This window comes from Mauremys mutica, chromosome 2, assembly GCF_020497125.1.
Source record: "Mauremys mutica isolate MM-2020 ecotype Southern chromosome 2, ASM2049712v1, whole genome shotgun sequence".
NCBI lineage: Eukaryota > Metazoa > Chordata > Testudines > Geoemydidae > Mauremys > Mauremys mutica.
The window spans coordinates 179,819,094-179,846,948 of NC_059073.1; the positions used below are offsets into that span (position 1 = coordinate 179,819,094).

Genomic DNA, 27,855 nt, shown 5'->3' on the forward strand with positions numbered 1-27,855 from the left:
ATGATCATGTAGGATCAGCAAGTCTATTCCTAGATGGGATTTCCCTCTAGAAATGGGGAAAGGACAATCATCCTGATCTTCCTGGCTTATGATTAAACAAATACAGTTCTGCTATTCCAGCTCAGAGCTGGCTGGCCAATTTATGTTGTTGGAACCAGCCCTTCCTACACCTCTGTATGGTGCCAATGCAATGGGGCCCCGATCCTGATTATCTCCTGTAATTCTGGCAACTTCACACCACTCAGACTTAGGGGCAGCAAAATGGCAAAATTTGGCCCTAATTGGCCAGCTACAAATTCCCTCTGCACAAGAGACCTCTCAGCTGGGCTAAAGGGGCAAAGCTGGCTTCTATGTCAACTACCCAGGGGCTATGATGGGGGTGGGACAGAGCACCCCCACGTTACACCAGATCTGAAGGGGTTGATGGTGCTAGTTCCTAGCTGGAGTTCCTAGTTACCTGGCATAAGGGAGAGCCCCTCCTAGGGGCTCTGACTTATGTTGGGGTTTGGACCATGGCTGGCCATAACTGGCTCCCAACTGTCCTCATCCCCTCCTGAACCAATTGCAAACAACAAATACAGTGGTGCTCCTTAAAAATGAATAAATTGCTTGAGATATCTACTGGCCAGATTCTGGTATCTTTATTTTGCTTTAGTAGCACCTTAGTCCATGAATAGTTACAGTGACTTCAGCAGAATTACTTGGGGAGTAAGGTGTGAATAAGGGTATCAGAATTTGTCCTTAAATAAGCACTGGCAGTTACATAACCTCCATATTTAACATATTCAGCGTATTTCCTGGAGTAAGTATAGGGAAGTATAAAGGAACAATGCAAGCACTGAGGAAACCATATTTATATATCTCAGATAAAACTGAGAAGTTCTAAAGGTCCCGACTTTATCCTGGATAAGATGTTTGCAATTGTCAGCCAAACATTGTTTATTCCTCACATAAAATTAATCTTGGTTACTGATCTGATGTATATTATGTCCCATACAGAAAAAAATTAGCTAGAGAGCCTTTCTCGAACTGAACAGCCAAACAGTAGATGAAAAACACAAACATAGAGAGAGAGGGTGACCCATACATGGGCATAGATGGAGGTTAAATGCCAACCTTAGCAAAAATATGGATGTTTAAAACCCTACCACAGCCAGATCCTCTACCCCAAGTCTGCCAGAAAGGGAAGATATAATTTACCACAGTATGTTTCACTCTCTGTGCTGAGATTCAGCTATTTTTCTGCACTATGAACTGTTTTCAGATAAAGGACTGAACTGAGCCCTCGGTGAGTTCAAATTTTAAAATGGAGGAGGCACTATATGCACAAATAAAATGTAATGTCAATTTGCAATCTTCATTTGTTTGATTTCGTGAGAAAATGTTCCTATTGAGGATTACACTGCATGAGGTCACTACCAAATTTCTGCATTTTGTGTCTTTCAGGCTTACATAACTGACCTGCCTAAACCAAACTTATGGCCTCTAAAATGATAGCAAGTGAAAACTGGCATGTTAAAGCAGAATCTGAAGCTCAGGTTTAATGCACAACAGCAGCACATATCTTTAAGTCTACCCTATAAATTATTTACACACTAAAATAAACTACTAAAGTGGTTGTGAAAATTGTGTGATAAGAGCTTTAGTTTATAGCACAACAATTCTGTTGTTGGCATTAAGATCACGGAATATTTCTATAAAAGTAACTTAAAGAAAGCAATCAGCAATGAACAATAATTACAGCCAAATAGAGGGCTAAGTTCCACTGAGATAAAAAACAGTGAACAATTTATCTGTAGACTGGAAGAAAATAAAGTAAACCTGAAGAGAAACTTTATGGATAGTATTCAGTGTGATCAAACTTGTCTTAAAGATAGTTAGACAGGAAAAGTGTTAATGAGCATGCTGTCCTTCCATTGGAGCCAATAACTTTGCATCTACAATTAACCTTTTTAATAGAAGAGCACCTCAAATCCAAACCCATAGCCTGGGCCCGGTGGCCCTGGTGGTCCTGGTGGTCCTTGAGGCCCAGGCTTTCCAGGCTGCCCATCAGCACCTGCCTGGCCTTCTGGGCCTGGTGATCCAATATCTCCAGCATCTCCCTAAAGCAAAAGGGCAACAAATGATGTTACTGAACAATTATAACACGTAGGTGTGATTACAGGATTTGTTTGACTGAAAATTATGTTCACTGATTTAATTAGGTTGCAGAATAATAATCTTCTTCCACCCAAGGATCTCAAAGCACTTTTCAAAAATTATTGAATTAAGATTTGCAACATCCTTGTGATGTAGGGTTCACCTCATTTTATAAACGGGAAATGGAGACAATGAGAGGTGAAGTCATTTGCCCCAACAAAGCAGGTCAGTAGCCAGAGTCGGGAATAGAACCCAGGTCCCCTGAATCTCGAGCCCCAGGTAAAAAAATATTGAAAAATTACAAATATTCATTTTGTTAATCTGCTTTATCCTGGCTTTCTTTCAGCTGTTTTCAGGAAACTTTTGATAGGCAGAATACAGTGCCAAACTGTGTGTGACACACTGTACCTGAAGGATGTTGTTACGCTATACTTCAACATAAACAAAGCTTGATCCTTTTACCTTTGGGCCAACTGCACCAGGAAGACCTTGATCACCCTGTAAAATAAAACCAGTGTCAGAGCAGGATTAAATGATTTAGGCATAGAGAACACAGATATATGCTCCGCTTAATTCGGGTCTCAGTGAATACCTTTGTTGTTGAATTTATTGAGGTCATAATGCTGGTTTATAATAAGCATTAAAGCTGCTGGTTAAAAAATCCAACCTTCAGTTGAGTAGTTACATCTGCAAATGACTAGCGCTTCCAGTGTGGTTTGCAGACAGGAAGCAATCTAGTATTTTGATTATTGCAGCAGGTTTTAGAGGTTTGGACCACACAGAATCAAATATCAAGGATGAAATCTTCACCTCATTGAAGTCAATGGGAAAATTTTCATTGAATGCAATGGAAGCAGGATTTGATCCCAAGCAAATTGTAAGTATGGCCCAGTCAAAGAATGCTAACATTGCTACAGATGTTTTTATGGTTCCACTGTGGTAATCTAGCAACCTGATTTTCTTATACACACTCAATTTGTGACAAATCTCTGTTTGAAAGGAATATAGGAACCTTAATAAACAAGCAGAGTTCCTGTATTCGGTGTTCTCTGAATGGCACAGGTCAGACACTGCAAATGTCAGCCTGCTTATGTACTCTACAATGGATTGACATCAATCTGTTCTTCTACCTCACTCAGCTTTTACTGAAGCCTCTCTCACACTTTCCATCTCTTTTCCTTGCCGTTCTCTTTCTATTCAGTTTACAGAATACCCAGAAACCCAGAGTATGAAAACAGCTATTTTTTCCATTCACACTAACTGAATTAATAGCAATACATATAATAGCTGGCCAAATACTATAGCTCCTACACAGACAGACAATGGAAATTTTGACCATATGAGCACTCAACAGATAGAGTAAGCAGCAATAATAAAACAATAGCAGACAAACAAAGACTGATTTGTTAGAAAAAGGAACGACAGGAAGCATGTAAAACTACTTTCGACAGGTGGGAATGGATTTGGCAGACTTGATGGTGCTGCTGTGCACTGACTGTTCTTTGAGCAACTGCAGCGTGCAGAGTGCTTCATTTATAATTTAATTCTTATCAAATACATACAGTGTGGAAAATAGGCTCCGAAAGACAAGACAACTGGCCTTATCCCTCTTTCTGAGGAACGTGCTCTGAATGAAAATGGCATTCTTCCAATTAACCCCTCTCCCTTCCAGACTTTCACTCTAAAATCTGAGATGCAGGTTAATTTAGTTTACTGTAACCAGGCATCTTTATTCTTCTCAGGACCCTCCCAGAGGAACTGATCTTGTCCTACTGAAGTCAACGGGAACTTTGCCATTGACTACAAAGGACACAAGATCAAGCCCTGAGCTCTGGAACTTATTTTAACTCTCTCTGGTCCATGTTGGCTCGGTGTGGGGATCACTGGAAAAGCCACACAGAGGGGGCCCGAGCACCCCATTTGTACCACAGTACTGCCAACCCTAAGTATTCAAAACTCGTGAATCAGCATCAACAAAATCATGAGACTGGCTTAAATATCCTGAGATTTTTTTAAAGAAAATATTGGGGTTCTTTTTCTTTGCCTTCTGGTTTTTGAGCCTTTAGGGTGCACTTAGGTCCCATTTTCCAGATTTTCTCTGCAACAATAAGGGCCAGAAACTTACTTGATTTTAATGAAAACAGATATTCTCATGCAATCACTTGACTCCAGAAGCACAAGCTTTAAGAAAACATCAAATATTGCAACACTCACGACAAAATTGCAAATGTAGGCAACATTAGCACCATATAGGTGGCTTACATACAGGCCCGGGCAGAAGGAGAAGATGAGAATGGACTATAGAATCCACAATTTAGTAGTTCCAGTGACCCTAGCGCCCCACAAAAATGCAGTGGATGATCCGCAGTAGGGAGTTGTGCCGCAGCTATAGGCCACTTTTGGCTGGAGGGATGGATTTCACCTGCCCCATGTACTTTACTTGCATAAACCTAATTATTACTCTGCCTTTCTATGGATGAATTACATGTAATTGTTGTACATTATCTATTGAAAAAAATAGGACTGGACGCAACAGGACATTATAAGGTTGTTCAAACAGCCATTTGAGATGTTTTAACAAGCATTAGGAACTGGATTCAGTAAATTATTCAGGGCTTCCTGCAGCTCAGAAGTGACAAAGATTTTATGCAGAACTCAGACCTTAGATTTTTAACTTACTTTTTCTCCTTTCTTTCCAGGAGGGCCAACCATTCCATCAAGTCCAGGATGTCCTTGGGGCCCCTGCGAATGATAGTAGATATAAGCACCTGCCCCCATCACAAAGAAAATACTCTGCCCAAATGACTTTATTTGAACTAATACAACTTAAAAAAATAAACTCTAATATGCTTTAGTAACCTTCTACTCTAGTGATTTGTATTTCTGAGTTTTCATTTCTGACGTGTTGGTCTTTATGCAACTGAAGAGTGACACTAATACTTAATGAGAAACAACGTTCATGTAAGGACTGAGATTGCTTGCTATTATGGTCCTGATTCTGCTTTTCTTGCAATCAGCAAGAGGTTTAAGTGTTTGAGGAGTGCAGGATCCGGCCTTATGTCTACTTGGAAATGTTGGCATCTCTACTTCACGGCCCAGATCCTGGATCCCAGCTCTTACCCCTTTCCACCACAGTGACAGTGCCAACGGGGTGAAGAGCCACCCTAACGGGGCACTCAGCGATTCCCCTGACATCAGGGAATCGTTGGATGGCACCGAACTGGTAAAAAGCCCATTTACAACTTTTTTTTTTAAATACAGGAAATTGGACAGAAAAATCCCATAAGCAGCATTCCTGAGAGGACCCTGGCTGTGGCCACAGTGGGCTGGAGCATGCAACACTCTAGCCATCTCCAGCTGGCAGAGTGATCATTCTAGCCAATATAATTTAGAGCTTCCCTTAGGCCCTTTTCCCTGTTCCCAACCCCCACAGTTGGGGGGTCTGCCCCCACAGACAGGCCAATACATGTTAAGTGAAACTGGAGGAGGCTCCTGGAGAAAGGAAGAAAGAAGAATTGGGAAGGAATTTGCGGGCCCTTGTGAATGGGACTGAGCCACAGGAAGAACTGTGGGGAGAGGAAAGGAGAAACAAGAGAGAACGAAAGAGAGCAGGAAAAAATGGGGAAACTCAGCCACACAGTGTAAAGGAGAAAGAAGGGTCCAACATGGGCAAGCACAGAAGAGACAACAGAATACGGAAGGGGAAGGGGGAGGAAGAATAAAAAAATAGAGAGAGGGAAAGGGATTTCAAAAAGAAACAGAGCCAGATAGAGAATGATGAAGGAAATCATTCGCGGGAGGGACACCCAGAGGTAGAGGGAAAGAATTAAAAGCTACGCAGTGGCAGACTGGAACTCTCAATCTGTGGGGCCCTTGCTGTCTGCTCAGATCACGATCCCCAACTGGTGTCAGGGATGTGCCTTTTGCCAGCCCCATTAAGAGTTTCCAAATTTGGCTAAGTTATCAGCCTTTGAAATTTTTCACTATGCACCTGCTCAGAGAGACTTAAGAGTTTGGTAGCTAAACTCCCCAGAGATTCTGTCTGTAGTGAGCGTGTTCAAGCCCAGGGCTGCAGGAAGTGAGCAGGAATTTCCCTATAATTCCTCTTTATGGCTGCTGGAGGCCACTGTGGCGCTGGGCAACAGAACTCAGGGCAGGGAGACTATCTCTCCAGTGCTCACAATCAGGATGGCTCTGTCCCCTTCCAGTGGGGGCTGGACCACATGTAGAGATTGATGAGCCTGCTACAGTCACTGCTGAGGAGCCACCGAGGGGTGCAGCATTTCAAGCGGCAGCCTGTCCATGGATTTGAGATTGTGATAGAGCACAAAATGTGGCAGGTGGTTTCCAAATGTAACACTGCACCACGGAGTGCGTTGTCAGCAACAAATGAATGAGGCCCTGCACCCCAAACGTTATTACATTTGTCTGGTGCTTTTTAGGATGGTCACTACTGGCCTCACATTTTCCACCCTTCTCTCCTCACTTTCCATTTCTGCCTTCTGGACCCACTATAGTTGATACGGTATAAATTTTTAACATTAACAAAATTGGAATGATTTTCATTATGTTTTAGGTGTATTTTATATTGTACAGTGACTATTTTGGCTGGGAGGGTTGGATTAGCATTAAAATTGTAATTAATTATTCATGATTATGATTATTACTCATGCAGTGTACAATGATCTGAAGTCTTATCATCATATGGCTGCACATGTGCTTTATAGCTTTTGAGTAGCCTCAAGTATGCTATTACTTAACATTTAAATTCTTCTGCATCATTTGTCTTTACAAAATTGCACATGAAAATGATTTTTTAAAGAAATGTAACCATATAAATGCTGACGAAAGATGCAATGAGCTATTTCAACTTCATGTATATTTAACAAACAAAACTATATAATCAGATCAATAACAGATGCTATTTAAAGCAGTTAGGAAAAGCGATATTTCCAGTTACAAAAGGCAGTTTTTAATCCAAGCCTTTTCAAGACGTTTCCAATAAGAGACCTCTTAAATAACTAAGTCCTTGATTCAGCCAGGTACTTAAGCATGGTCTTAACTTTAAACAGATGAGTAGTCCCATTGGAATCAAGACTACTCACGTGCTTATGTTACACATGTAGGGTTGCCAGGCATCCAGTTTTCAACCAGAACACCAGTCAAAAAGGGACCCTGCGGGGTCTAGTCGGGCTGTTAAAAGTCTGGTCAGCAGTGCAGCGGGGGCCCGGGGCTAAGGCAGGCTCCCTGCCTGCCCTAGCTCCCCACGGCACCCAGAAGCGGTCGTCAGATCTCTGCAGCCCCTAGACACATGGGCGGCCCGGGAGGCTCCGCGCGCTGCCCTGAGGATGGCCCCACAGCTCCCATTGGCCAGGAACCATGAGCAATGGGAGCTGCAGGAGTGGCGTCTGTGGCCGCGAAGGCAGTGCGTGGAGCCTCCCTGGCCACCCCTGAGTCTCGAGGCTGCAGGGACATGGTGGCCTCTTCCCAGGAGCCACAGTAAGTGCCGCTGGGATCCCACAGATTGTCGTGCAAGATTTGTCAATGAAATTCCTCAAACTTGCAGTAATACTCATCAAGAAGCCTGACCTATTTTGGATGCAGTGTTAGACAACGTTTTGTTCAGAATATCACAGCTACATGACTTGTGAGCATCACTGCAACAAGGTTTATAATGTTTTGTTTTTTATTGTAGGGCTATATCTTGATTCCCGTCTATGGCTTCAGAGAGTTCTGACTAAAGCAGAAGCAATGTGGTTCTGGTGCAGGGGTAGTGAAAAGGATAGGGAAGGAAACTGGAAGCTAAAGAGCACAACTTTCTGGTGGACTCAAGTGGCAACTTCTCACAAATTATGTCAAAGCTATGGTGGAAGCCCGGCTCACAGGAAATAGTTGGGGGAGGGGAGCCTAGTTATGTAGAATCCTCTGATGATACTGCAACAGCTGCCATAGTAGTGAGTTGACTCAGAGAGAGGCCACTTGAAATGGAATTTAAGAAGAGGGTCTAGCATGGAAGACATTGCAGAGTGGGTGGTGACTTCTGGTCTCAACAATGTCTTATCTGAAAAAACTTCCATTGATTTCAATGGCTTTGGATGAGGCCCAAAGTATGTACTTAAATCTATCCCTATTCACGCAAGCATGCACTTAAGTGATTTGCTGAATCTGGCTTCACTGCTGAATCAGTATCTGAGGCTATGTCTACACTACGAAATACTTCGGTATAATTTATGTCGCAGGGGTGTGAATAAGCCACCCCAGTGAGCAACATAAGTTATATCAACATAAGTTCCAGTGTAGACAGCTCTCCCGCTGAAATAGCTACTGCCTCTTGCAGAGGCAATAGTTATTAAGGCGATGGGAGAGCTCTGTTCTGTCAGCTTAGAGCATCTTCACAAGGAAGTGCTACAGTGGTGCAGCTGTGCCGCTGTAAATGATGTAGTATAGACATAGTCTTAGTCTCTCAGGAGGCACTCAGCATCATGCAGGATTGGGCTCCCATGATCATGAATTGACATAGACTATGCTTGAATTTGCCCTGTGAGTTTATAAAGAAAACCCCACCATATCTAGTAGGCTTAGAATCTTGCTACAGTGAAAGAATGTGTCAACAACTATGTACCACTTAGTGAGAAAAATGTTTTGGGGATTTCAACGAAGGTCAAAGGTTTTGTATCTCCTGAACTTGCTGAATCATTCTTAAGTGAGGCCAAAACACTTGAAGTACTTTAATGATTTTCCTCTCTTCAAAATTTCTTATTTTCCAGATTATACAGTTTTCTTGATAACGTTTCATGGACTGTAGCTGCTATGATATGCGATACCATGGCTGAATTTCTTACTGGTCAAAAATTATTATTTATCTTTTTGTGGCTGTTCCTCTCCTCTTCTCGCCCTCTCCTCCTAGTTGAGCTTATTATGGAAGACTATCTTTAAAAAAAGACACCCAAATAATAAAAAGGAAATGTTTTTGTATATAAAAAAAGATTCCTACTGTTTAGATCACAGAGGTTTTTTTAAATTTTAGCAATGCTAAAGAGATCTTAGACTCAAACAAGAGCACTATCATTTCACAATAAATTTACAAGTGGAACGTCTCATCTTGGGAAAACCACTTGACAATATTAGAAAAAAAAATGGACAGGAATCTCTGCTTTCTCTTTTAGCAAATTTTGTTCTGAGAAACAATGCCAAATGAACTTTCATGATGATATCTAGTACAAAACTCTTATAACAAGTGCTTTAATTTCAAGCTCTGGTAAGAATCAATATTTTGAATTCAAGTCAGTGAAGTGGCAGTGACACAACCACATAATTATAAATAACTCCACTTTGTCTTCTTCAAAAAAGCAATTCAAATAAAACTTAAATCAGTTTAAAGGATGGTATAGTATGAGAACGAGGAAAACGTAACTACGTACTGGATTTAAGTAATAAAAAGAAACCTCTTTGCATAGTTATGTTCTTAGGCCCCAGTCCTGAGTCTTATGCACAGGCTTAAAGTGCTCAGTGCATATCGTTAAGCACGTGCTTAAGTCCTTGCAGAGTCAGGGCCTTAGGGCCTGCTACTCTAAAGTCTTACTATCTGGTGTAGCACTTATGAATTTTCTAATGGGAAATATTCATGGTAATAGGGCTACGCCCAGTAGTAAGTATTTGAAGAATAGGATATTTAAGGTCCTGTAGCAATGTTGTTAACTCTTACCATTTTTATTGCATGTCTCATGATATTTAGTGTGTTTCTTTAAGCTCAAGCTCCTGGAGTCATGTGCTCAGGTAAGAATCTTAGCTTTCTTTAAAAAAGCTTTTTGGCCAGTGTGGTTGCAGAGAAAAGCTTGAGAATGTGACTGAAATAACACATTAAAAGTTCAAACACCAGAGTAGATGTATTTATATTTTAAATCTCATGACTTTTCAACCAACTGCATGATTTTGGGGGGGCCTGACTCAATTTTTGAATAGTAGGGATGGCAGTGATGCTGCATTCCAGGGTTGCCTAATCTGGGCCAAGAGCAAGACAAACTCTGGGTGAGATCCTCATCCCCTGCCCCCAACTCCAGCCCCTTTATTCCAGTTCAAAGAGCCAGAGTGCTGTAAAAGGGCAGCAGAAGGTCTGGACCAGGTGGAGACGACTTTCACCCAGTGCAGACACAGCAGAAACCAACTGTAAGGCTAGCATACAAGGACCCAGTGTGAGAAAGCAGCACCCTGGAACCCCCGTATTCACCACTGTGATAGGATTATGATATGTTTTGTACAAAGTATGCTTTGTGAGGCATCATTTTAAAAGTTTTGATCTGCTGAACATTCATATCCTGTTGGATTGTTATGTACAATCATTATATGTAAGGTTATGAAGTATTGCTGTATGTGTTACTGAAATATGTGGTGCGGCTGGGAACACCCACAACCAGCATTTCAGGTACAACAATGCAGTAGCCAGAAAGCGTTAATGGCTCCTCAACACCCACCCACTATCCCAGAGACTTTTCAGAGAGACCATGTAGACTATGGAGACTGCTTGACCAATGGGGACTGCCTGATTCTCACATCACAGCAAAGATCTTTCCAGCAAGCTTGAAGAAAATATAGAAGAGAGGAAGTGACATCATTACTTGGCATCTTCCCTCCTCCCCCCATTCAATGCCTGGAGAAATGTCTGGAGGACAAAGACTTTGAACTGGGGGAGGGAGGTCCCAGGCTCGAAAAGAGTCCAAGCCTGTGTATTGAGGATCTGTAACCTGCTTGTACCATCCGTCAGGGTGAGGCACTGCTTGATTCAAATCCTGTTGAGTTTGTAGAACTTAGACTGTGATTTTATTTTAATTCTTAAGTAGCCAACTTTGATCTCTACGCTTGATGTTTATAATCACTTAAAATCCATCTTTCTGGAGTTAATAAATCTGGTTTATTTTTATCTAAAACAGTGTGTTTTGGTTGAACTGCTTGAGAAATCTCAGCTCAGGTTACAAAGGATAGAGTGTGTCCTCTCCACATCAAGGGAGAGGCAGATTAGATAATGAATTTACACTGGCCAGTGCAATATGATACAGTTCTGGGGTGGCTGGGGGGATCATTCATGTGTAACACAGCGAGGTATGTTCTGCCCTGTGGATGGCTGTGTAAGTGCAGTATCTGCCAGAGGACTGTAGCGTGCCAACAGTGTCAGTGTGAGAGGCAGCCCAGGTTGGTGGGACAGAGGGCTCAGCAGTCCCACAGTCCAGGTTACACCCCAAAGACAAACTGGGGGCGAGGGGGAGTGTGATGGGGCAGGGCTAAAGGAGGGAGGGGCACATTGGAGTATGGCCACAGCATGCAGCACTGGAAGGCTGCTGTAATTTACAGGCCCCCAGGGCTGTTTTAAATTAAACCAGGGCCTCTCCAGCCCCTGGAGCAGGTGGGGACTGGGAAGGCACCAAGAGGTTTAAAGTCACCCTAGCCCCAATGCTGTGCTTTCTAAAGCTTCCATGGGGCTGAAATCATTGGGACTCCAGGCAGATTTAAGAATCTGCCCATGTGGATCCTCTTGCAGGGTCAGAATCTAGTTCTGCAAATATTACTCAAAGCAAAATGTTGGTAAACACATAACATAATATTGTTGCTATGGACAACTATGTAAAGCATTTTAAAACCCATTGACAAATGCTACACACCAATCTGTAGGATAACAGAGGAAAAGGCCAGATTTACACATTAATTTGTTTACCAAATACTTAGAATTTGCTTTCAAATGGAAGTCAATTACATCTTGATTGCAATTAATTGTGTAATTAATCAAATATAATAACATAAGAACAGCTACACTGGGTCAGACCAAAGGTCCATCTAGCCCAGTATCCTGTCTTCCGACAGTGGCCAATGCCAGATGCCTCAGAGGGAATGAACGGAACAGGTAATCATCAAGTGATCCATCCCCTGCTGCCCATTCCCAGCTTCTGGCAAACAGAGGCTAGGGACACCAACATTATTCTCAAAGTTCCATTGTGTATGTAAACAAGGCTGTTTCTGAAACATGTTGATAAAACAACATGGAGGGAAAATACTGCCTTTTGAGCCCATATTTGTAGGACCACCTTATTTGACCTTAGTGAAACATCTTATTGCCATGCCAGAATCATTAATTTCTTCATCATACACCTATAAATTGTAAAACCAAAGGACATTTCAGTGCAGAAATAAAAGTTACATAAAACAAAGTAAACACCACCTTTAAAATATACATTTTAGCAAACTTTTAGACTCTCTGGGCCTGTTTACACAAGGACACTGGGGAAAATTAATCCAAATAAGGGTTAATTAAAAGTCAATTAGTTAAACTGCCTAAAAGAGGCCTTAATTTGGTTACAGTGAATTAAGATAAACCAAATTAAGGTAATTTTAATTCCGAATTAGAGTATCCACACAGGAGTTTAATGCAATTTAACTAATCCTCTTTTAATTCAAACCTTCAGTTAATTCAGATTAACTCTCCTGAATGTCCCCATGTAGACAAGCCATGTGCTGTTTAACAACAGAATAATTCACGTTTAAGTAAACCTACTGTGCTCTAGTTATCACAGATTTGCATTAGACAAATCAGTACATACACTGTGTATCTTTGGAGCAAAATGAATGCTTTTGGAAAGTTCTATTACAAAAGTGCCCTAAGGCAGATGGTGGTGTAAGGATCTTAATACTGTAATAATCATCTGAAAGATAGGTCTATTCCACATATTATGAGTTGGGTGAAATCTAGTTATTAGTAGAGTTAAAACCCTAATGAGACTGATAATTGAAAGGCAAGTTCACACCTAACGTAACTTTAAGCACACCTAAGACAGAGGGGTGCATGTGGGTAGACAGATCATACAAAAACTGACAACAGACATGAACAGAGAAAGAGAGAGGCAAGAAAGCCAAGGAAGAGTCCGTAAGCATTGTGTGCCCCTGGACAAAGCTAGAGAGCATGCTTTGGGGGCTGGTGTTGGCTAAAAAGGCTTGGGGGCTGTAAGCTAAGAAACTGCTCCTTTTGTTCTTGGTTCTTTCTGCATTCAGAGACACAGGACTTTGCACATCTCTTGGTAATAAACAAGACTGCATCAAAGAAAATATCAGACTCCATCAGTTTTTGCTTCCAACTGGAACATCCCCAGCGCCCCAAACTCTGACTAACTGCTCGAGTCAAAAGGGGTAACACTGGTGTCAGGAGCGGGAACCAGTTTCTAAGAAGAGAGATTGTGTCCCGATGTTCCTGCTGAACTAAGATGGAACAAATAATGGAGGCATTTGCAGAATCCAAAACCAGCCTGTGGGATTTAAAACAAAACCTAAAATAGGAGCTGGAGGCTTCACAACTTTTTTTTTTTTTTTTTTTTTAAAGACACAAAATGATTCAGAAAAAGAACAAAAGCAACATCTGCAGGATTCCCAGAAAGGGATGAGGATTGCTTTATAGACAGAGGTCAAATCTCTGTTGGAGCAGCAACTACAAAATGTCCAGACAGGGTGGGAAGCCCAGGTGCATAGCTCCCAAGCTGAAATGGCAAGATAGAGGAGGCCAGCAACCTGACTGCCATAGACCAGAAGTTTTTCCATGAAATAGTGGAGACCAGGCAGGCTGTAGCCAGCTTCGAACTAAATAACAGAGATAAGCTGCAGCAAGGACACAAGGAGCTCAAAATTCAGCTCCAGAAGGAAAGGTCACAGATCACAGTGAAAGGGCAGCCAGAGCACTTGGGTAAGACCAGACATTTCCAGCAGTTTTCTACCATCTTTGTAACCCACAGAGGCCTAGAAGGAAGAGGCCGGGTTGTCCCAACTCAAATAACGCAAAAGGCCACTATCTTTGAGGGAAAAGATATTCTGTAAGGCTTATTTGGATCAATTGAACATTATCGTTCAAACGAGTGGCTAGAAAGAGGGACAGAAAGGGATTTCTATCCGGCAACTTGGCTGGCCCAGCTCTGATGGTGCTGTAGAACTTACCCCCAGAAAAGAGACAGAGTTATCCAGACCTGGTACAAGCCCTTGACATGTGATTTGGAGCTGGCCAATCTAAGCAGGCCAGGGCATGGAGAGGGAAAGAAGAAACCCCATCTGAACTGAACTGAGGACCTGCAGAGGCTTATGGTCCCAGCATACACAGACACCACTGAGGCCTTCCTGGATACATTGGCTATGGACCAATTTATAGATGATCAGCTTGACTTGAACTTGCAGATCAAGACCAGTGAAAGGAGGCCAGAGACACTTGAGAGGCTGTGGAATTTGCCATGGAACGTGAATCTTTCCTTGCAGCAGTGCACCAGAAGAGGAAGCAGCTGCTAGTGAGGAAGATGAAAGTGCATTGCCATGAGCCCGTAATTACGGGTCTGTGTTTAAAAAGGGGAGCTGGCTTGTGATCATATTGAATTATTAGAAAAACTGTTAAATCTGAGTTGTAAAACATGGGAAAGTGGCAATAATGCCAAAATTAAAGGAAAGAGTTCAGTTAAATAAAATTGACCACTAAAAGGATTGTTATAAATTTAAGGCAGGCCAAGACAGACTGTCTGAGGTGTCTAGCGAAAGCCTCTTTCCCAATTTGGGAAATATGTGATCACCAAATTGAAGAAGCAAAGCTTGGTGAAGGTACAAGGATCAGCCCCACCGTTTTTCTTTAGATCTGGGCAGTTAAACGATAATGGGAGTTTGCCTATTGACTTTCTAATAGGATTGGGCTCAGTATAAGGATAGTTGACACAGGCTAAAACATAATGGGTATTAGATCAGACATGCTAAACAAGGCTAAGAGAATAGGGGATCCAAAATTGAACCACCTACTTGGTGTCTAATGGAGACAGTGACAGGGCAAGGGCACATGGCCCAAAACTGGGAAAACTGCATCTGAAGAATCATAGAACCATAGGGTTAGAAGGAACCACAAGGGTCACCTCCTGATCCAACAAACATACAGGTTGTACCACATTGGTCCCACAACTGTGGAAAACGACCCATTGAACAGCCATCTTACCAGTTACCAGTAGCAAAATGCGAAGAGACACCACAGACCATCAGGAAGGCATAACTGAGCCTTCGACTAGCCCTTGGGCCTCACCTGTAATTCTGGTTAAGACAAAGGATGGTGACACCAGATTTTGAGTAAACTATAGAAAATTAAATGAAGTCACTTTAAAAGATTCTTATCCATTACCACAAATATATGACACCCTGAGTGCTGTAGCAGATTTAGTATGGTTTTTCACACTAGACCTTAGAAGTGGGTATTGGCAAGTACAGTAACTCCTCTCTTAACGTTGTCCCGATTAACGTTCATTGTTACGTTGCTGATCAATTAGGGAACATGCTTGTTTAAAGTTGTGCAATGATCCCTTATAACATTGTTTGGCAGCCGCCTGCTTTGCCCACTGCTTGCAGGATTCTCTGGAAGAGCAGCCCCTCCTTGTGGGGATTAGAACCGGGGCGGGGAGGCGGCAGCCCCCCTGCTCACATCAGCTCCCCTAAATTCCCTGTAAAGTATGTGGTTTAGCAACTGCCCAGCAGCAGTTCAGGTAGCCCTCCCCCCACTGCCATGCTGCTCCTGACCTGCCCTCTGCCTGGGAGCTGCTCCTGGGAGCCTCCTGCTTGCTGGGGGAAGAGGGGAGAAGAGGGGTGCTAGTGTCAGGATGTCCCCCTGTTCCTGTCCCAACCCCGCTCCATACGCCCTCTCCACAAAGTGGAGGAGGGGACAGTCACGGGCTTGGGAAGGGGGTTGGGGGTGGGGGTGGGAGGAGCTTGCAGGAAGCTATTGCTTCCTGTCTGAACTGGTCGATCTGCCTAAAAGGGCAACTTACTTGAAGTGAGGTCAGCGTACTTAAAGGGGTAATGCACCTCTCTCTCACTCATGCATACACCCCCCAGCACTTTGGAAAGTCAGCACCTGTGCAGCCGTGCTTGTGCTGTCAGGAGGAGGGAGTGGTGCGCTCCAGCTGGATAGCGTGAGCTCATCATCATGTTCAGTTTTTGCAGGGAAGTGTTTGGAGCTACTGCCCGGCATCTATTGTGTTTCCTCCCTCCTGCCTCAGTCTATGCCTCCTTGTAGAGTGTGAGACTACATTAACAACAGTGTATTAACCCCTTGAGGGCTCAGCCGAGTGCTAGTTCATCATTTAGCAGAAAGGCATTCCTTGGGAAATATCCCACCCTCTGACTTCACCACCTCAACCAAGCTTCACAATCATTCATTGCTGTGTACAGTATTAAATTGTTTGTTTAAAACTTATACTGTATATAAGTATAAGTCTGGCAAAAAAAAATCCTGGAACCTAACTCCCTCATTTACATTAATTCCTATGGGGAAATTGGATTCACTTAACATCATTTTGCATAAAGTCACATTTTTCAGGAACATAACTACAACGTTAAGTGAGGCGTTACTGTAGAAAAGGATCCAAGAGATGGGGGGTGGGTGGCAGTGCTTTCACAGCAGGACATGGCTTGTGCGATTTAAAGTGATGGGTTTTGGTTTGTGCAATGTCCCCAGCCACATTAGAGAGGTTAATGGAAAGGGTATTACATGGCATTTCCCTCTCAACCTGTCTGTTATACCTAGATGATATCCTGGTGCATGCTAAAACATTTGCGCCAAAACCAAAACATTTACAAATAGTCAGTGATAAACTGAAGGCAGCCAACATGAAACTGAACCCAAATAAATCTGAGTGGTTTCAAAAAGAGGTAACGTACCTCTGAGGGGTTGGATCACAGAAACCCCCCTGGGAGCTGCCAACTGATGTGCCAAGACTACCTCTGCCCCTGCTTTCCCTGCCAGCTCGGGACCCCAGCACCCTGTCTTGCTGAGCCAGACACTCCTGTCTGCTCCAACAAAGACCCAGGGTCTGAATTACTTGCCCCAAAACTGCAGGTTTACCTGAAAGCAGCTCACAGACGTGTGCTTGTCTTTAACACCCAGATGGGGTCTAAACCCAAATAAATCCGTTTTACCCCATATAAAGCTTATACGGGGTAAACTCAAATTGATCACCCTCTATAACACTGATAGAGAGATATGAACAGAGATGCCCCTCTGCTACGCACACTGGCCAAACTGGACAGTCCCTATGTAAAAGGATAAATGGACACAAGTCAGATATTAGGAATGGCAATATACAAAAACCTGTAGGAGAACACTTCAACCTTCCTGGCCACACAATAGCAGATTTTAAGGTGGCCATCCTACAGCAGAAAAACTTCAGGACCAGACTTCAAAGAGAAACTGTGAGCTTCAGTTCATTTGCAAATTTGACACCATCAGCTCAGGATTAAACAAGGACTATGAATGGCTAGTCAACTACAAAAGCAGTTTCTCCTCCCTTGGTGTTCACACCTCAGCTGCTAGAAGAGGGCCTCACCCTCCCTGATTGAACTAACCTCGTTATCTCCAGACTGATTCTCGCCTGCATACTTATACCTGCCTCTGAAAATTTCCATTACATGCGTCTGATGAGGTGGGTATTCATCCACGGAAGCTTATGCTCCAATACATCTGTTACTCTATAAAGGTGCCACAGGACTCTTTGTTGCTTTTTACAGATCCAGACTAACACGGCTACCCCTCTGATACTGGACACCAGGTTAAAGATGGATTCCAGTTCAGGTGACATGATCACATGTCACTGCAAGACTTCATTGCCCACTTGCCAGCACACAGGTATACAGGAAGACTTACAGGTAAAACATACCCATCTGCAGACAATTGTTCTGGTTAATGGGAGTCATCAAGATTCCAAACCACCATTAATGGCCCACACTTTACATAATTACAATAGGTCCTCAGAGTTATATTTCATATTTCTAGTTTCAGATACAAGAGTGGTACATATATACAAATAGGATGACCACACTCAGTAGATTATAAGCTTTGTAATGATACCTTACAAGAGACCTTTCGCATGAAGCATATTCCAGTTACATTCTATTCACTCATTAGCATATTTTTATAAAACCATATAGACCACAGCATCACAGTACCTTGGGCTCACAATTAGTGAAGAGGGAATTTCCACTGACAAAAAGAAAATGGAGGCTGTACAGAGCTGGCCCACTCCCTAGACACTCACATATGTGTAGAGTTTTATGGGACTCAGAAGGTTTGTTTTTGGTTTACACAGGTTGTGAGAAAGGGAAATCACTTCAGTGGTCAGCAGAATGCGATGTCGAATTTTCAGAGTTAAAAAAGGCTCTGGTGACTGCTCCTGTCTTGGCCTAACTTTGTTTCAAAACCCCCTTTTCATATTGGTCACAGATGCTAGTGCTTATAGTCTGGGGACAGTACTGACACAGGAACACAAGGGACTTGAGAAGCTGGTTGCTTGTTACAGCAAAAGTCTAAGTTCTCCTCAGAGAAATTATTGCACCACCCGAAAGGAACTTGTAGCAGTGGTTAAATCTCTAGAACATTTTCATCAGTATTTGTGTGGGAGGAGGTTTGTGGTCAGGACAGACCATGCTTCCCTGCAATGGCTCTTTAGATTCAAGAATCCTGAGGGACAGCTTGCCAGATGGTTGGAGAAACTACAGTGCTAAGATTTCCCAATCACACATAAGCCTGGCCATAAGCATGGTATTGCTGACACACTGTCCAGACAACTCTGTTGGGAGTCTAATTGCAAACCCTGCCCCAAACAGGAGAGCAAAGAATTAGTTGCTCAAGAAAATGGGGGCAGCTTACTTCCTCTAATTCACAGAAGTGCCCATGTTCCTGGTTCATCAACTGGAATGATGGAGATGGGGTTGCAGGAATGGACCCCAGAACAAGTCAAAACTTCTCAAAGAGAGGATCTGGATATCAGTGTGTGACTGGAAAATCAATTTGCACATGCAGCCACCATGAAACATAGTGTCCCACCCATAACACCACACTAATGGCTTTCTGGTCACAGTGGGAAAGCCTGGAGTTTAAAGAGGAAATATTGTATAGAAGTGGGGAGAAAACAGCAGGGGATGGAGCCAAATACCAGCTGGTTGTAGCAGATGCATTGAAAAAGAAGCTTTGAGGTTACATCATGATTTTAAAACTACTGGATATTTTGGGGGCTGCAAAAACCTGAGCCAACCTAAAGGAGAATTTCTATTGGGTAAAATTCAGGCAGGATGTGGAAAATTGATACAGGAAATCTGATGCTTGCATTACAAAGGGGGGTCCCTTTAAAACGGGGAGGTTCCCTTTGCAGCATTATCTTGTGGGGGGCACCAATGGAATGCGCTGCCATTGATGATCTGGGGACTTGGCTGAGACAGAGGCTGGCAATCAGTATTTGCTGGTGGTTCCGGACTACTTTACAAAATGGCCTGAGGCTAACAGACTTATAAGAAATCAAGATGCTGGGACAGTAGCAGAGGTCTTAGTAAATGAATTCTTCAACAGATTTGGGGTCCCAGATGAGTTACACAAAGATCAAAGGAGAAAATCTGAATCCAAAGTGTTCCAACACGTTTGTGAGATTCTAGGGATTGCAGAGCTCCCATCACCAGATGCATGGGATGATGAAAAGGACTCTAGGGGACTCCTTTGTAGAACAGTGTCAAAGGGACTGGGACCAGCATATCCCATTCCTTTTGATGGCGTATAGGACAGCAGTCAGTGAGAGTACAAAAGGTATCCCAGCACTTCTCACATCTGGGCATGAGATAAGGGGTCCCAGCAAACCTTTTATATAGAGGCCCTGAAGAGGAACAAAGGGAGTTGAACCATGGGCTGTGTAGAAACCCTACAATCCAACATTGAAAATGTTCACACTTTTGCTAGGGGAAATGTGAGGATAGCCTCTGACAACTGCGACAAGGCACCTCCTTTGTCTTGCCAGATTATAGTGCTTCCCCCTCTGGCAACGGGAGCCCTGGGGTAATCAGCCCCACTCACAGCAGGGTTTGCCTTCCCCCTTCTGTGCTCCCCTGGTTGTACTTCAAGGGTAGGCCTGAAGGTTGGCCTAAGGGTTGATCCTCCACCAAACAAGAGAGGCTGCAACCTGGCACACTGAAGATACACATGCGCCAGGGTCTCCCTCATGCCGCAGGAAGGGCAGGCTTCGGGGAAGGGGATGAACCATGCCAGGTACACTCCTGTACTTATGGCTCCATGGAGGAGCTGCCAGCTGATATCCCCGGCAGGCCGCAGAACTAGGGTATAATACAAGCTGGCCCACCAGGGTTCCCCACCCTCCACAGCTGGTAATAGGTCCTGCCACTTGGTGTCTGGGTGGGACGCGAGGGTGGGAAAATGAAGCACATGTGTGTACAGTTGGTCTCCCAGCGCGGTTCAGAAATAAACTGTCTGCAGAACAGCTGGCTTGGGGTACGAGGAGGAGGGGGCCACAGGAGGATTCACGGGGCAGGGGCCCGATGGAAAAGGAGCTTCCTCTTGCAAGACCCACTCAAGGAAGACCTGAGAAGCAGGCAGTAAGGCAGCCTCAACCTCCTGAAGTACGTGCCGAGGGGTCCGAAGGGCAGGACTGGCTCTAGGCACCAGCAAAGCAAGCACGTGTTTGGGGCAGCACATTTCCAGGGGTGGCATTCCGGCCATCCTTTTTTTTCGAGGCAGTTGCGCTCTTGGAGCTGCGCCACTTAGATGGGGCGAGGGCGCCGCACCCCCAGCGGGAAAGGAAAGCCCCAGCCCCAGGATGCTGAGCTGCCAGGGCCCAGCCGCTTCCGGGGAGCCAGGGCTGCACTGCCTCATCTGCACACTGGCTGCTGCTCTGCCTTGTGCCATCCCTTATATCAGGGCTTCTCTGCGCCGCTGGGCGGGGGAGGGGGTAAAGCCCCTGCAGACACTGGGAGAAGGTGACATCACTCCCTCTGCTTCCAGCGCCACCTGCGAGCTCCAACCCCACCTGAGCTTGGGGCGGTAAAAAACCTAGAGCCGGGCCTGCCGAAGGGTGGAGAGCCCCATGAGCCAACCTAGCGCTAGGGGATCCATCCAGTCCCCCCGGGTCATAGTCTAGGAGGTCTCTGATCCTGGTGGCTTGTGCCAGGACCAACCTCTGATGCACCAAGGGGGACTCCGCCACGTGCACATGGAACTGAGGATTGTGCAGCAGGGGCTATGTGAGGATATCTACCCCCTCAGTGGCCACCACGGACCTGGTCACTGAAATCCTGTATGGTACTGACCCAAATCAATGAAGTGGTGTACAGGATATAGTTGAGTCCCAGGACTAAACCCACAGTTATCCATGAGAGCCATGTAAGATGGTATCAGGGGGACAGAATTTCAGCTTGGCTGCCCCCTGAATCTGAGAACGTAACTGTGAAGTTGAAGCTGGAAGAGCTATTACAGAGGTGAATCCCCCATTCCCACAAAATGGGCAGGGTTTGCCTCAACCAGCAAATTCCACAGAAACAACAGGCGTTTCTCAAGGCAGAGGCTGATTGAAAAAAAACCCGGAGAGAGAAAAGCCCCAAAGAGATTTGGGTGGGAATAAAATTATTTTATGTTGATGATGTAAAACTATCCAGACAAAAAGATGCTGTACATATATAAATAGCTAACTATTTATCATTCGTTGAATTATTTCTTTTCTCTTTTTTGTTTTGGCATGGGTTGTTAGGTGTCTTCATTTTAGACCTCATCAGGACAATGAGTGAAGCTGAGGTGGCAGGGAAGGGTGTTGTTATGAGCTGGGTGAAATTTAGTTATGGGTTGAATTAAAACCGCATTGACACTGATAGGTGTGAAGTCACCCTTCAGTTAACATAGCTGTAAGCATAAGCCCTCAACTAAAATAGAGTTGTGTGTGTGTGTGTACGTGTAAGAGAGCAAGCGAGAGCGAAACAGAGACAGAACACACCCAGTCAGGAGTATTTGGCTGATTATTGTTTTGGGTAGACGTGTATGGGAAGAGAGATCACACAAGAACTGAGAACAGACAAGACGAGAGAAAAGGGGAAAGGCAATAAAGCCAAGCAGGATATTGTAAGCACAGTGTGATCCTCGACAAAGCTAGAGAAAAATTTTGGGGTTGAGGTTGGCTAACGAGGCTTGGGACTGTAAGCTAAGAAGCTGCTCTTTTTGTTCTTGGTTCCTTCTGTATTCATAGACACAGGACTTGGTACATTCCTTGTAAATAAACAAGACTGCATCAAAGAAAATACCAGAATTCATCAATTTCTGCTTCCAGCTGGAACACCCTAGTGCTCCAAACTTTGGCCAGCCACTCAGGTTGAAAAGCGGCAACACTCAATTGTGTTCTGGTTTGCAACAAAGAATTTCTCAGCCAACCATTCATGTTTTATGCTCTCTTTAGGCATTAAAATCTTGCAGAGCTTTAAAAGTATCTGTCACTTTTCTGCATTCATAGAATCATAGAATATTAGGGTTGGAATTGTCTGCCATCTCTTCCTGAATTCTGAGCATCTGACCATCCAATCCTGAAGGCTTCTCTGAATTGCTTTAATTGCAGGTGTGTGATGCAGTAAGGTTTGGCTTTATAACACAAATTTCCCCTTGAAAAAAATCTCTCTGTTCCTGCCACATTCTCCGCATTCTCTTTGCAAATACTAATGCAATAGGAAGTTGTGTTTCCCTTCAGTATTTAACTAATCTATCACCAGCCACTCAAGGGAGCCTATTGTCTACCTGGCTTACGCTGAATAGAGTGGGGGTTTTTTTTCCATTCTCCTTCATGTCTTGAATTATCCTACTTTCATTTTCTCTCTCTGTTTTTTGACCATTTCCATTGTCTTTTATATTATTCAGGTTTGTCCATAACCAGCTTTTAAGTAGCAGCTGCTGTATATGGATATTGGCTACATGGAACAACTAATATGAGAGAGGGTTTACAGAATTGAAATCCTAGGTTTCATAAAATGTCTTGTCTGATCAAAATTACTTGACTCAACAGGCACAGTTCTTTAAACTGTCCTTCCTAACTTCTGAAACTTGGCAGCCTTTTTTGATAAGGAAACAAGAATACACTAAATTACTTTGGGGACCCCATTTTGTTCGTTCTAGCACTTTCCTTCCCTCCTATAGAAAGCAAGTATTTATATTATGTCATTTAAGGCAGATGTATTATTGTCCTCTACTTGGTTGCCTTTTGATACTATTTAAAAGGAGTCACTTAAAACTGTAGTTATTTATTTGTAGTTATTTAAATGTTTGCTCCCAAACAGTTTGTTTTTCCTATTTTAGTTTAAACAAGTAATACAATCAGTTGACACTATACTAATCATTCCCCTCATTTATTCGCAGGTGGTAAAATGAAATGTCCAAGTTTCTTGTCCTTGGAGCCACCTTCTAAAGGGCTTCAAGAAACAGGTCCTTCAGGACATGAGGAAAGACCTCAAGGAACGAAAGACTTACAATTCGTCCTGTGACTTAAACGAACAAAACCAATCAGATAAATTAATATTTAAAAAATAATGTATTTAGCGTCAAAGATCTGTGAGAAGATGTATGTTCTGAGCTAAGATTCATTAGGGACATTCCAAGTATAATTGTCTTTGCTTGAGAAAAAGAAAGAAAACAACACTATGCTAATCTGGACACCAATTCTTTGGTGGGGTCAATCTTGCTTCAGTTGAAGTCAACAGGAGCCGGATTGGGCCTTTCCAAGGGTTTGTCTTCACTACCGGGGTAAGTTGATCTAAGTTAAACTACTCCAGCTATGTGAATAACCTAGCAGGAATCAACGTAGCTTAGGTTGACTTACTCTGGTGTCTTCACGGTGCTGAGTTGATGGGAGATGCTCGCCGGTCGACTTCCCTTACTCTTCTCGGATAGCTGGAGTACCAGGGTTGACCGGTGAGTGCTCTGCCATCAATTTGGTGGACCTTCACTAGCCTCACTAAATCGATTCCTGCTGCATCGATTGCGGCAGCATCAATCTCCCCATAGTGGAGACCAGCTCAAAGTGTCCTTTTACTCTACTCTGAAAAGTGGTTACATTCAGTAACCACTTTCTTGCATGATGTAATCAGAATCATGTCTGCTAACTCTTGTCACTATGTTTTTACTCATGTTAGCCCTGAAAAACCAACACAACTAGGACAAAGAGAAAGGAGTGGATTTTTTTGTTTGTTTGTTTTTTACACAAAGTGCCAGTTATACCTGTGCAAATCCACTGCCAGCATTGGGGTCACATAGAATAATTTGAAGATAGTGGGATTGCAGTGGGCCAAAGTTGGACTTCTGTTTCCAGTGGTGATGTGTAAGAAGGAAAGAACCCACCTTGACTCTCAGATTCCAGACTAAGTTTACAGAGCTAGTAGTTACTGTTTTTCTTGTTACCTGAGCATATTTAACATGTATTGACATACAATAAATATACAACCCCATGATTACTTTTCTACTGTCACCTTTCAAAGTAGGACTGCACATCAATATTTTCTTAGGACTAAATGGTTAATTTTCATCTCTGGGTGAGCAATGAAGGAACAAAGCCTAAAGAGATGAAAGTCCAATGGTAGCTTTAAGTTATAAATTCCCTTTGAATTATGTAACTGCTTCCCAGCTTTATTTTCCTGAAAACATCAGGGAAAAACAAACAAACAGTCTCATTAAACTTCAGTAAAAGCATCCTTCATTCTTCTTCAGCCTGGTCCATATTCACCTGTATTCTTTGGCTGCTTTGCACTGCTCTGGAACGAAGCAATACAGCTAGTTGTTCCAGAGAATGTGGCCCTTTGGTTTTTGTGCCTTTAATAAGAATCTGGCACAAAACTGCAAATTCCATCAAATCCTGGGCTCATCTAGTAGTGCCCATCCTAAAATACCAACAACGGTCAGCATTCTAAGAGTATGTCTTCACTACCAGTGTTAACGTGGCTGTGTAGTCACGGCACCAGCGCTGGGAGAGAGCTCTCCCAGTGCTGTAAAAAACCCACTCCCACGAGGGGAGTAGCTCCCAACAGCTCCCAGCACTGGTGCACTGTCTACACTGCCTCTTTACAGCACTGAAACTTGCATCGCTCAGGGGGGTGTTTCAGAGAAAGTTTCAGTGCTGTAAAGTGGCAGTGTAGACAAGGCCTAAAAAACGTGCAAGTTGTCTGTGTAGGAAACTATAGCTGAGGTATACCACTAACATCTATGCATGAGTGATACTCACTGGAGGGCCTGGCTCACCAGAAGGTCCATCTTTCCCATCTTTTCCTGGTGATCCAGGGGGTCCTGAATTTGAATCAGGTTTTCCTGGTGCTCCGGGTAATCCTGGAGGGCCTGGTGGCCCAGGGAGACCCTTGAGAAATCAGAAATACTGTTAGAAAACATTGTTGTTTGTTTTCATCCCCACCCTGGTCAGGTCCATGAAAAATTCTTAAAGAGAACCAGCATTCTTAAATAGAATTCATAAAACTATACCACTGAACTTGGGCAAACACCTCCCTTTCTTTTCATTAAGGGTCAATCCTGCTCCCATTGATTCCCCTCTCTGCCTGAGCAGGGTCACAGAAGGTCACTCTTCCCTTGCTCTGGGAGGTATGCCTCCAACATCACCTTTAATCTGCAACAATGGAAGATAGTTAAAAATGAAAATCCGCCGTGTTTACTTTGTGTAGGACACTCAGGGATACTCCAGTGATCAACATGGTCTTCATATCTAAGCAATTAGGTTAGATAGAAGCCAAGGGGACTTCTGCTATTAATTTCAGAGGGAGAAGGATTATTACTACTAGTTGTTTACCATAGCACCAAGGAGCCCTAGTCATGGACATGTTAAATCCATTGTGCTAGGCGCTGTGCAAACACAACAAATATGATTCCTGCCCCAAAAACCTGGCCCTGATAGCACAATGACATTAAACTGCATAAAATGAATGATCCATGGAAGGAACCAAGTTGTATTCATATTTAAGAAATATACATTTGAAAAATTCTCTCTCTTAAATAAAAGTTAATCTTTAACGCTTTACCTTTTATTACTGATCCTGTATATTAACAGAGAAAGGTAATGGACAGGGCGGCTCCAGGCACCAGCATTCCAAGCTGGTGCTTGGGGTGGCAATCTGCAAGGGGCGGCAGTCCCTGTTGTTTTGCCCCCAAGCAGCGGCCGAATTGCCACTGCAGACAGCGGGGGCAGTCCGTGTGCCCTTAGGGCGGCAGGCGCGTTTCCGCGGTGAGGGCAATTCGGCAGCAGCTTCTATGTTTAGCTATCCGCGGCGGCTTCAGCTAAACATAGAAGCTGCCGCCGAATTGCTGCCGCTGCGGAAACGCGCCTGCCGCCCTAAGGGCACATGGACTGCCCCTGCCATTCGCAGTGGCAATTCGGTGTGCTGCTTGGGGCGGTGAAAACTGTAGAGCCGGCCCTGGTAATGGAGAATTTTGAAAATTACGGGCTTGACCCTGCAAGGTGCGGAGAACTTTGGCCTCGATCCAGAAAAACACAATCACACACTTAACTTTATGCACATGAAGAGTCCGGCTGAAGGGACACTTGATTGAGGATAAGTTACTCAGCACCTCACACACTCAGTCCTCGGAGAGCAATTCTGAACTGGACTGAGAGATGGATAGGACATCAGTGAAGATGCTGCAGGACAGGGGCTATACTATATGACCAGGCTTCCTGGAAATGGCACTCTGGACTTCTTGAAGTTTAGAAATGAGAGATTTGGGAAGATTATAAAACAAAATTTCAATACAGATGGCAGGCCAATCCCAAAGGTGTGTGGTAGTTTCTCTCTCTGGCTGTCTACAATGATCAATACAATACCTTGGTATTAGGTTTGTTCACCTTTGACCATTTGACTACCAGCTCTTTCTCTTTGTAAGATTTCTCCCCCATTTACTGTGTTTCTGGCTGATTCTTTGGGCATTAAGCACAGTTATGTGCAATATTATATACCAAGTAATGCTTGGAGATGGAAGTTTTATAGGATTATCGTTGCTGTATATTGTTATTCAGAATTTCAGTGGGAGCAAGATAAGGCTGGAATTGGCTGATGGTCTAGACATGTAGGAAGGAAAAAATGCTCAGGAGCAAGGAAAACTCCAAACTTTACCTTGGTTGCAAAGTGAAAGTTTGAGTTAAAGATGACAATGATTCATCCCTAGGCAGGTGTCCCACTGGGCTATGCGCTATGTAAACACATAGTAAAACTGTCTCTGCCCTAAGGAGAAGTTTATAATCTAAACAAACAATCAAGACAAGGTGGGAGAGATACAAAGGAACTGAGAGGTGAAGGGACAGCAGGTCAGAGGGGGAGCCAGGAATATAATGGAAGTCTCCTGATTCTTAATCCAGCGCCTTGTCTGCTAGACCACACTGCATCTTAAGAAATTCACACACACACCCCAGAAAAGTACCAGCACAAGGCTAAAAACCCCTTAAGTCACACATAAATTCCTAAAACTGGGCTTAATTGAGACTCAGGTAGTACACAGGGTGAATTTCATCTAATGGCAGTAGTGTCAGAAACATGGGTCCAAAGGAACATTTTAATTATAAATAGGGCATCGGCCTTTGATTAATTCAATACTGGGAAAGTATGACTCATAGATTTTAAGCCATAAAAACATAAGAACGGCCATACTTGGTCAGACCAAAGGTCCATCTAGCCCAGTATCCTGTCTTCCGACAGTGGCCAACGCCAGGTGCCCCAGAGGGAATGAACAGAACAGGCAATCACCAAGTGATCCAAAGTCCAGAAGGGACCATTATGATAATATAGTCTGGCCTTCTGCATAGCACAGTACCAGTAAGCCCATAATTTTCGTTTGCGCTACAGCATATCTTTTTAGAAAGATCTCCAGTTTTGATTTAATAA

At 43.6% G+C, this 27,855-nt stretch overlaps 1 protein-coding gene across 7 annotated transcripts in view; it reads right to left on the reverse strand.

Annotated features, from left to right (window-relative positions):
• COL15A1 (collagen type XV alpha 1 chain) overlaps positions 1 to 27,855 on the reverse strand; it is a 328,870-nt gene that overhangs the window by 90,939 nt on the left and 210,076 nt on the right. For all 7 annotated transcript variants that reach the window (XM_045005761.1, XM_045005760.1, XM_045005762.1 and 4 more), the window contains 4 exons: positions 25,200 to 25,328; positions 4,819 to 4,881; positions 2,602 to 2,637; positions 1,968 to 2,102 (listed from right to left, as the gene is read on the reverse strand). In XM_045005761.1, coding sequence (XP_044861696.1) covers positions 1,968 to 2,102; positions 2,602 to 2,637; positions 4,819 to 4,881; positions 25,200 to 25,328 — 363 coding nt within the window. The remainder of the gene's footprint in view (positions 1 to 1,967; positions 2,103 to 2,601; positions 2,638 to 4,818; positions 4,882 to 25,199; positions 25,329 to 27,855) is intronic.